The following is a 10,957-nucleotide window of genomic DNA, read 5'->3' as shown; positions in this document are numbered from 1 at the left end:
TATTTATTAAACTAATTTCATGCTATTACTGAGCGGTACACAGTGGTTTCAGTTTTATGGCGCAGAGATTTATCATTATCCCAGTGAGGAATTGATTAAATTGAAGTTGTCTATAACTTTTTCTTCATATTTGTTTGTGCAAAAGTTACAATCATTTTCCCCCCGATACTCTGGGATCATTGAACCCGTTCGAGGCTTGTTCTGGTTGTGGTTGTGCAGCCGGAGCTGGTGTATGAGCTAGTGCAGGAGCTGGTGTAAGATCTGGTGGAGGAGCTGGTGGAGGATCTGGTGTAAGATCTGGTGTAGCTGGTGTAGGAGCTGGTGTAGGATCTGTTGCAGGGAACTGGTGGAGGATCTGGTGTAGGATCTGGTGTAAGATCTGGTGTGGGAGCTGGTGTAAGATCTGGTGTAGGAGCTGGTGGAGGATCTGGTGGAGGATCTGGTGTAAGATCTGGTGTAGGAGCTGGAGTATCTGGTGTAGGATCTGGTGGAGGAGCTGGTGGAGGAGCTGGTGGAGGATCTGGTGTATGGGCTGGTGTAGGAGCTGGTGGAGGATCTGGTGTAGGAGCTGGTGTAGGAGCTGGTGCAGGATCTGGTGTAAGATCTGGTGTAGGAGCTGGAGTATCTGGTGTATGATCTGGTGTAGGATCTGGTGCAAGATCTGGTGGAGGAGCTGGTGGAGGATCTGGTGTATGGGCTGGTGTAGGAGCTGGTGGAGGATCTGGTGTATGGGCTGGTGTAGGAGCTGGTGGAGGATCTGGTGTAGGAACTGGTGTAGGAGCTGGTGGAGTATCTGGTGGAGGATCTGGTGTAGGAGCTGGTGTATCTGGTGGAGGATCTGGTGGAGGATCTGGTGTATCTGGTGTAGGAGCTGGTGGAGGATCTGGTGTAGGAACTGGTGTAGGATCTGGTGGAGGAACTGGTGGAGGATCTGGTGTAGGTGCTGGTGTAGGATCTGGTGTAGGAGCTGGTGTAGGATCTGGTGGAGGATCTGGTGTAGGAACTGGTGTAGGAACTGGTGTAGGAGCTGGTGTAGGAGCTGGAGTATCTGGTGTAGGATCTGGTGTAGGAGCTGGTGTAGGATCTGGTGGAGGATCTGGTGTAGGAACTGGTGTAGGAACTGGTGTAGGAGCTGGTGTAGGAGCTGGAGTATCTGGTGTAGGATCTGGTGGAGGAGCTGGTGTATGATCTGGTGCAGGGAATTGGTGGAGGAGCTGGTGTAAGATCGGGAGTAGGATCTGGTGTAAGAGCTGGTGGAGGATCTGGTGTAGGAGCTGGTGTAGGATCTGGTGTAAGATCTGGTGTAGGAACTGGTGTAAGAGCTGGTGTAGGAACGGGTGTAAGAGCTGGTGTAAGATCTGGTGTAAGAGCTGGTGTAAGATCTGGTGTAGGAACTGGTGTAAGAGCTGGTGTAAGATCTGGTGTAGGAGCTGGTGTATGATCTGTTGCAGGGATCTGGTGGAGTATCTGGTGTATGAGCCTCCAGATCCTCAGATCCTCAGAGCCTCAGAGCAGACCATCGCCCCCCCGCCTGCTGCAGCACATCCTCCTCTCTGCGGTAAAGATGGCGGCGTCAGAGGGGGCGCGCAGCGGCCGGACGACGGCGAGACTCTTCTGAACACCGATATACCCACCCCGTCGGTCTCCACTCCCCACTGACTCCGACCCTACCGGGACCACCGCAGTAGACCTCCGTCCCTGGGCCGGGGCCGGGCTGCGGGAGTGTTATTCGGGGCAGAGCTGGGTGGGATCGGCCGGTAGCTGCTGCTGCTAGCGGCCGTTACTGGAGCACTATCAGGGCCTTGGTCTGCCGCAGCTCCGGGGGGGAATGTGAGCCGAGGGAGCCCTGGTTTGTCCCCCAACGACCTCACCACACTCTCCCCGGGATGGGACAGCAGGTTGGCCGCGTCGGCGAGGTGTCGTCGAGCGGGCTGGCCGGGCCGCCGCAGAGCCAGGCTCCGCCGCCGCAGCAGGGTCGCGGTAGCCGGGGCGGCGCAGCCGGGAGGAGGCTCCGGGAGCCGGGCAGCTGCAGCTCCGGGACCCCGCCGAGCAGGGCTGCGGCCATGCCGGACCCGGGGATCAACATATTCACGCAGCACTCAGGTACGGTTGGAGGGTTTGGAAATGGTGTCTGTGTTTGTACTGGGGGGATTGTTTGGTCCCCCGTTAGCAGATTCAGGGCTATTTGTTAAGGCTGATTTATGGTACCGCGTTAAATCGACGCAGAGCCTTACGCCGTAGGGTCGGCGTAGGACTGCGTTGGCGTAACGCGGAACCATAAATCAGCCTTTTAGCGGAAATGGCCATGCCATCCAATATTAGCTTTCTTTGCTTCACGTGTTATATTCTGTTTTTTTTCCTCCTGTACAGGACTGTCTCAGAAAATTAGAATATTGTGATAAAGTTTTTTATTTTCTGTAATGCAATTAGAAAAACTAAAATGTCATACATTCTGGATTCATTACAAATCAACTGAAATATTGCAAGCCTTTTATTATTTTAATATTGCTGATTATGGTTTACAGTTTAAGATTCCCAGAATATTTAAATTTTTTGAGATAAGATATTTGAGTTTTCTTAAGCTGTAAACCATGATCAGCAATATTAAAATAATAAAAGGCTTTCAGTTGGTTTGTAATGAATCCAGAATGTGACATTTTTGTTTCTGTAATTGCATTACAGAAAATCACAATATTCTAATTTTCTTAGACAGACCTGTATATACAGCCAGGAGGTAGCGTATTAACATAATTGTACAGGTTTGGGCAGCAATGAGGCGGTGTGATGGAGGATAAGACACAATGCTGGTTATATTCCCATACGTCCTGCTGCAGGGTCACAGCTGAAGGCAGGTTACTTTGGCTCTTTGAGACGCCTATTATATGTCATGTCATACCATATCTGGCTTGCTTCCTACTCCTGCACAGGTTCATATCTTGGTAGATATTGAATTAGCTTTGTCCAGGTTTATGTATTCCTATGACATCATAATCACAATCAGGTTTATTTGCCAATACAGGGAATTTGACTCTGTTATTTTAGCTCACTGTACAGTAAATAGACAAATGGCTCTTATTAACATATATATACAGTTTTAAAAAACAGTTTTCCCTATGAAGCACCCAGACCCCTGAGGTCATCTGGATCTGGTTTGTTGTGTGTCCCAAGAACAAGAACCAGGAGGAAGGGTATTAACATAATTGTACAGGTTTGGGCAGCAATGAGTTGGTGTGATGGAGGCTAAAGACACAATGCTGGTAATATTCCTATACGTCCTGCTGCAGGGTCACAGCTGAAGGCTGGTTACTTTGGCTCTTTGAGACGCTTATATGTCATGTCATACCATATCTGGCTTGGAAATGCTTCCTGCTTCCTGCTCCAGGAGGTTAACTAGCAATCCCACTTCATTAACTCACTGTCGGAACCATGTACCGCAGGCTCACGATATCCAGTGGTTTACATGCCCACTTACATCCTCTGACTCATAATAGCTACACTTAAAACGCACTCAGTACATTAGCTGCACAGTTGAATCCAATGGGGATTTTGTATTTACTATTTGATTCACCTTCAGTTATGTGATTTTAATCATTGCGTTTAAACCTCCTCTGATATTCTTATTTATTATTCTGTGTAATAAAGTTAATATACCGGTACCAACAAGACAGAGCTGGTATCAGTCACCATACTCAGCACTGCTCCTAAAATATGCTTTTGCCTCAGAGAAATAGATTTGCACAGAAGTTTATGCATGTATACAGATTTTCAATATCTTCCCTCTTGAGGTACAGAGAAATGGCTTGCTCCCTTCCTCACAGATTTTTCCTAGTTTGCTCAGTGGCTTATGTAGTAATAGATCTGACAAAACACCTTCAAGATGTTTTATGTAATCATCAGTATACTTTTGTTTTATTCATGCAAATATATCTTTGCTTACCTTTTTATATGTTTGTTATAGACTTAGTAGCACGTTTGAAGTCAGTAAACCTGCTGTTGGTTTGGCTTCTTGTTCATATGTGTCCCCTAATAAATGGTTGCTTCACATGTACTGCATAGATATGAAGCACTACTGGCGTAACTTGCCTATTTTCCGTTGGCATCCCAGACCCAGCTCCCTCTTGCCACTGCAGTGAACAAGGACACACAGAAGATGCAACTTATGTGGATTGGAAAGCATTTTCAGTTCCTGGCCCCTACGTCTCAAAAGTAACAGTCTTCATCGACAGAGAGACTAGCCCACTAAGTGCAGCGCCACTCACTGCTGCCACTTTTCTTTTCTTTCTTATGTTAGGGCGAGAGTAGCCTTTTTATAACATCCAGGATGTAGACACACAGCCACTCTGCAGAAAGACTGCTACTCTTCAGAGCACACAATAATAGAACAAAGACTCTTTAGGTGTGGAAGCTTGGTTCTCTGTCCTCAGTCTTCCCCTGAATGACAAAAAGCCTTTTTGTTTGTTTGTTCTGGGGGTTTTTTTGTTGTTTTTTTTTTTTTTGTTGGGTCATGCAACACTATAGAGGCCATAGTGATTACCAAGAGATCATTATCTTTTGGGGCTCCAACTACAAATATTTTTGTTGTGCTTTATTTTTCTTTACTACTTTGTGAAGTTCATGTCACTTGGTAACAAAAACACTGTACATGATGAAAGAAGTGTGCAGTAGATGCCTGTTAAGTGCTACCAAAAAGCCCAAAACAATTATGGCATCTTTGCTTAATTACTATTAACAGTATAATTACTGAAGTTTCTCCTTTATGGGATGAAAAGGTATAATTTACTAGTCCTTTCCCAGCAGTTGCTTTAATGGAGTTGACCAAAGTGGCTCGGTGTGATTTCTTTTAGAGTTGACAGTAACGTCAAAATAATAGGTCCTGCCAAGTAAAAATGAAGACAGTCTTAATTGATCTGAGCAAAATGAATTAACGTCACAAATGAAAAATGTAGCACAATGCATTGAGCATTTGTGATCAGGGCGATGCTATGTGTGGTGCAACTTTTTTTTACATCGGATCTGATTAAATGTTAAATTACTTGTGTGATTTAGGAAACATTCTCACTGTAAGCAATCAAGAATGAGATTTTGTTGAAGTAGTCACATTAATTCAGCCTCATAAAGGGATAATAACAGACCAGGTTACTAATTATGTTCACCAAGAAGCTTTTTAATTACATCCTTTGGATGTTGTTGATGGGTGGCATTCTGTGCGGAATGTATGTTTGTCTGTCTGTTGCATTTGTGCCTTGGGGTAGCTGCCTCTTTAGTATCAATGGGTATCATATGTTCAAATTGTTGGTGTGAATATAGGAAATTCTGAACTTGATGAAATAATGTAGGTTGATATATACGACTGGAAGCCATTTGTGTAAATCGACTGTTGAATTACCTTGCCCACTGGACTCTAATGTTCTTGTAAATCTCTGGCTTTGGGTTGAATTTTTATCATCACTTACAAAAAATGAATCTGTTAAAGTTTGTGTCAGTTAACCTTCTAATGCTTAACGTTTTCCTAAATAAAAACCTTAGTTACAAAAATGTGACCAAATAATCAACTAAACAAGGAAAGATTGGGAGCAGTCTTTCCACCTCTGTACTGATTCAAAGGGTGCTGGCGCCACTTGGATCTTTGGTTCAATCATTATATTGGTGAATCAGTGGCTGCAGCATATTGATGGCACCATCTCTTCGTCAGGATGTTAAAGAGATGTAATTTCTGCTGTGGGTTCTTTCAAGACACCAGGTGCAGTAGGGAAAGATTTTGCTAAAGAAAAGCAGTAAATTGGTTCTCAAAATAAAAAGTCTCCTCATTAATTACTGTTCCAGGTGCTGTGCTGCACTTTGTTGTTTTTCTGTATTTGTCGCATTGTCAAATGTGTTTTGAAACTAAATGAATTGGAATTGGTTTGATTGCTCTAGTGATAGCACTGGGATATTGCAGTATTGCCTCTGAAGTGGCTTTTTGTAAAATCAACAGTGACAAATAATTATCTATTTTTATTCTAAACGGATCACTAAAAATTAGGACAAATGAGTGGGTTTGAGTATTATTTTTTGGCTGCAGTAGTAATGATGCTCATAGAGCCAGCTTTAATTGTGTTGAAAGCCGCCCAGAGGCGAAGAGGGATTCCTGGCTCATAGAATCAAGCACCTAAGCTGATTTGCATCTTGGGTGAAATTAGATTAGAGACAAATCCACTTTACCATTGACTCTATGCAAAGCCCTAACAACTTGGATAAGTATCAAAATCACCAGTCTAGTATTGGTATAAGGACAATTCTAACACTTCAAAGGTTAAGATTTTAAAAGCTTTGAAAGATAATGTCTTTTTAGAAAAGATAATGCGATGATAACAAACTTTGTACTAATGACTTCTATCAACCACTAGGAGGAGCCACGGCCACACCTCCTTAGGGGTGGACTGGGAAGAAATTAGGGCAAAACAAATGAGACCAGCTGATTGTCTGAGCTGGTATTAATTATGAGAAGATGGATGTCCTTGTTCAAGAGTATCACTGCACAGACAATGTAAACACAGCCAAACATGCTTTATATCTGAATATCACATGCGCCATTGTAAACGTTATGCATGCATTAAGTATGTTTGTTAATGTTTCCTTCTCATCCTAAGAGTTATTTTTCTAATAACCAGGCCTTTGAATCCCAGTTATCAAAACAGCTGTTTCCTTGAATATACCTTTTGTACAACAAAGTCATGTTTTCTCCTCTCACAATAAACCCTCCAAGACAAATGGCAGTGGATATCGAGACTTTTCTAGTTTGTCAGGTTTATTTACATTTCTCTAAGATGTCATTGTTTTTATTTGAAAAAGGCATCTGTAGTGAATTGTCACAATATGAGACCTTATATATGGAGCTGGCCAAAACTGAGGGATTTCAGCTGAGGAATTAAGGGATTTCAGCCAAGGAATTAAAACTCTTGCATCAAAAGCCAAAATGCTTAAGGGCTGGAAAATGCAGAGGTGTTACTAGGTATGTAGCATGATTTTGGTTGAGAGCTCATGCTCCCTTGAAAGATGCACTTGTTTAATGCAGAAAACCATCAGGTTATTTCCTGATGGTTTTCTGGCTTTTAGGGCCAAGTCAAAATGACGACATTCGTAGTAAGCATGGTAAATGTGATTTAGAAAATGGTCCATCGCAAATTTGGTTTAAGGAGCAGGTAACATTGCAGTTCTTTGACATGGCTTTAAAACATGCCCAATGGAGCCAGTTGCTTCAGTGAGTGTGACTCTTTCTGGTATGTCATGTGACTTGTAGGCCTGTTTTCATGTCAATTTTCCATAATATTCTCTTTTTGAATTGCCAGCAAAACCACTTCTTGTGTGGTGTAAAAATGCATTACAATATGTGGGAATTTGTACGAAATGGGCGCATTTCCACTAGGCATATTTTCTAAACACAATTTCAATTTGCAGTTTCAAGGGTAATGGAAACACATCTACTCCTTTATCTCATCGGTCAGTTGAAGCCTAAAGCCTTTTCACCTGCTTCTAAACAGTTCTAGTCTGTAGTTCCCAAAACTGCAGATGTAGTGTTTATTACCTGGCCTCCTCTCAGTTGCTTTTATAATTAAAGGAAGAGGATTAATCAGAACAGCTAATGATTGGCTGTGCAGAGTGTGAAACAGTCCTTTCCATCCGTCAGCCTAAAAAAACATCAAGTGTTTTAAACCTTGTGGGACAGTCTCGCCAAATTGTTGAAATGGCTCCCAGTGAAATTCATTTTAATTCTTGTTCTGCAATGCTGTTGCAGGGAATTATTTAGGATTGGGTTGAAAAAGGGGCAGCTTCTATGCCAAACCTGCTATACAATAATTTACTTCAAGGATGAGTACTCTGCTTCTAGCAAATATCGCTGCTGCTTATCTTGTGGGTTATAGGCTTCAGACTTAACTGGAAATCCACTCTTCCATGCACCTATTATCCGGAGTTAGACACATGTTCAGTCTTATATACATTTATATGCATCCTATTTTCTTTGTGTCCTAGTTTTTCCACAGCTCATGATGAGGAATGTCTATCAAGTCCCACTTATTGAGTATAACCATCCACCCAGTCAGAAACCCTTTAATCTGGGTGCCCTAAATCCTTAAGTATACTGAGATGCTGTGGGATCACTCTGAGAGGAGAGAGTCCATATTTGATAATGTTTTTATTATTATTAATGTATTTTTTAACTTTATAATCAGTGAATGGTTGATAGTGTATTAAACCTCATTTCATCTTGGGACTATATATAACAACTATACTAATTATCCAAGCAAGTAGCGAGTTGGTATGTTAAATATTTTGACTTTGTACATTCTGTCTGAACAGTTTTGCAGACAGAGGAAATCTAAGATAATCTGACTAAATGGAGGTGAAGATTCAGTGTGTTTTTTTTTTAAACTGAGTCAGTATAAAGCAGCTTAAACCTACGCCCTTGCACATCTTAATCACACCACACAGAGATTAGCTGTTCAGACATTCAGATTAGATTACAATCTCTTGTTAAACCTCACTGAAAACAGGGGAGAAAGACTAGGAAGCCGTAACAAAGAGAGTGTCTGTTTAGGCTTCAGATAATTCTGTTGTGGTGAACACACCTCTTTACCTGTGGGGAGTTGGCAACATAAAACCAACGTAACCATACAAATTACATTATCCTCCACAGAAAATGGTTGTATTGCAGGAGCAAGCAGAGTAACAGTGATATTTACCAGTGTTATATCTATTTATCAGAATTGGGGAAGTTGCTACAAATGAAAGCATTAAATAATGCAACATATTTTAATACAAATGCTGTTGTATGTAATCTTCACCAAACCTTTGTACAGATTCAACGACTTCAGAGTATATAGCTGCATTATTTCTTTTCATTTTTATAAAATTATAGGACTTTTTATTCTGATATACATTAAAGTTGGTGAAAGCTTATCAGTTTCATACGTATGGCCAAGCTATAAAGCATGACCATTTCCTCTTTCCCAAGTCATCATATGCCATTCATTTGCTCCTGTCACATAAAGAAGCACTTAGCTTTGTTGCCAGCACACCTTGAAGGAAGCACTTAAAGCCCATTATTAACCCATAACAAGTCCTGAGAGGGACAGGGCGTGGGGAGCTATGGGCTGGAGTTCCATTCCTGTCAGTTTGATGATCCACAGCACTGTAGGCACTGTGAGCAGATGCTGGTCCACTCCCAATCTGGGGCATTTCTGAGTAGACAGCACACATGATGGCTACCTGGAGAATGTTTGAAGGTGTTTCAAGTTGTGGCCTGTGTGTGTAGGTGTAACTGTTTACTCAGACAGGTTTGCAAAATCAATGAGGAAAATGTGAATCTGCTAGTGACGTAATCGGTGCAATTTATGCACAAGACAAGCATGATCTTGTAGAGCAGGGGTAGGGAACCCTGGTCCTAGAGAGCTGCAGTCCTGCACGTTTTAAATGTTTCCCTGCTTCTTTACACCCTGATACAAAGGATTGTGTCACTAAAGCTTGAGTTATGGTTCTGCGTCAAAACGATGCCATGCCTACGGCGTGTGGTACGCGTCGACACGTACCACACGCCGTCACTGACGCGTACCTCCCGAAAATTGTAACTACGCGTCGAGGCGACGCAGACCGAGAGGGCTGTGATTGGTTTGCTTGGTAACAACGCATTTCCGGTTTCCGGTTTCCGGTTTGAAGCAGTCGTGAACTTTCAGCGTTCTTTTCTTCGTGTATGTATTTTTTTTTTTTTTTGTTTTGTTTTTTTGCACAATAGTTGTCCTTATCTCTTTGATTCACTGTGACCGGAAAAGGTCGGATAAACCATTCAGGAAAAGATCGCAAACTAGCGGTCACGGGGGGTATTGCACCGCGGCGAAATGGAGTGACAGAGAAGTCCGAAGGGTTCACGACGGCATCACGGTGACGGCGTGTGCTCTGCGTTGGTTTGACGACGCAGAACCATAATTCAGGCTTAAGACATTTGTGCAGACCTGATTGCGAAGCTGATGACGATCATTTAATTAGAATTAGGTGTGTTGATGCAAGGAGATATCCAAAACATGCAGGACTACGGCTCTCTAGGACCAGGGTTCCCTAACCCTGTTGTAGAGTATGTTATTACTAATATGTACAAGCAATTCCTACTATTCTATTGCTGCTTATATCAATGCAACTTTCAGAGCAGTGTCAGCAAGTGGAGGTTGTGTGTTTTGTCATCCTAAATGAGAAGTCTTCAAAATGAAAGGAATGTCCTCTTGAGTCTGTCTGCTCATTCTTGTGATGTGGCTTTAATATGGCCATTGTTCTTTGTCTAGTGCTCTCAACAACTGACTATCCTCTCTATCCATGGATTCTCTGTTCACTGCTCTTTTAAAATGCAGATTAATTTGTTATGGTGTTTGTGAGAAAAAAAAAAGTGCAAACAAAATGGATTTTGTGGCATTCAAGTAATAGTTTTCTCTGGTGTTTTTTTTTTTTCATTCTTTATTTATCTTTTGCAATGGTTGAAAATACGACTTTACGATTATGCCTTTTTTCATGTGCATTGTTATGATTTCACGGCATTTTTATAACAGAAATACTGTATAAAAGTAGAGATGCACCAATTGATAAAGTGATGGACAGAATTGGCTTATTTTTATGTATGCGTGTGTGGTTTTTTTTTTTTTTTTTTGGGAGGGGGGAGCGGGAGGGTGGGTTTTTTTTGTGCATTTCTGTGTCACAACTATGCAGTGATGGTATGAATGCCAACTACGCCATAGTTGGGGGTTTTATTATGTTGTGTTGTCGTTGCTCTGTAATTACTCTGCCAGATGCTAGTTAGTGCATTGTTGAGATTCCTTTAATTTACTTCTTACATATACTTAAGACAAGGCAACCATAACAAATTGGGGGACAATGCTAGCAAGCTGAAAGTGGGAAGTTGTGCCACCTATCGTTGTGGAGTGTGTCTTGCTTTGGT

General features: G+C 42.2%; 1 protein-coding gene across 2 annotated transcripts in view; it reads left to right on the top strand.

The window, feature by feature from the left end:
- Nucleotides 1-1,563: 1,563 nt before the first annotated feature.
- abl2 (c-abl oncogene 2, non-receptor tyrosine kinase) overlaps nucleotides 1,564-10,957 on the top strand; it is a 28,293-nt gene continuing 18,899 nt past the window's right edge. For both annotated transcript variants that reach the window (XM_061738253.1, XM_061738252.1), the window contains exon 1: nucleotides 1,564-2,103. In XM_061738253.1, coding sequence (XP_061594237.1) covers nucleotides 1,887-2,103 — 217 coding nt within the window. In that variant the 5' untranslated portion in view covers nucleotides 1,564-1,886. The remainder of the gene's footprint in view (nucleotides 2,104-10,957) is intronic.

Source organism: Cololabis saira, chromosome 13 (genome assembly GCF_033807715.1).
Source record: "Cololabis saira isolate AMF1-May2022 chromosome 13, fColSai1.1, whole genome shotgun sequence".
Lineage (NCBI taxonomy): Eukaryota > Metazoa > Chordata > Actinopteri > Beloniformes > Belonidae > Cololabis > Cololabis saira.
The sequence above is the reverse complement of the archived record's forward strand: the minus strand, read 5'-3'. Positions and strand labels throughout refer to the sequence as shown.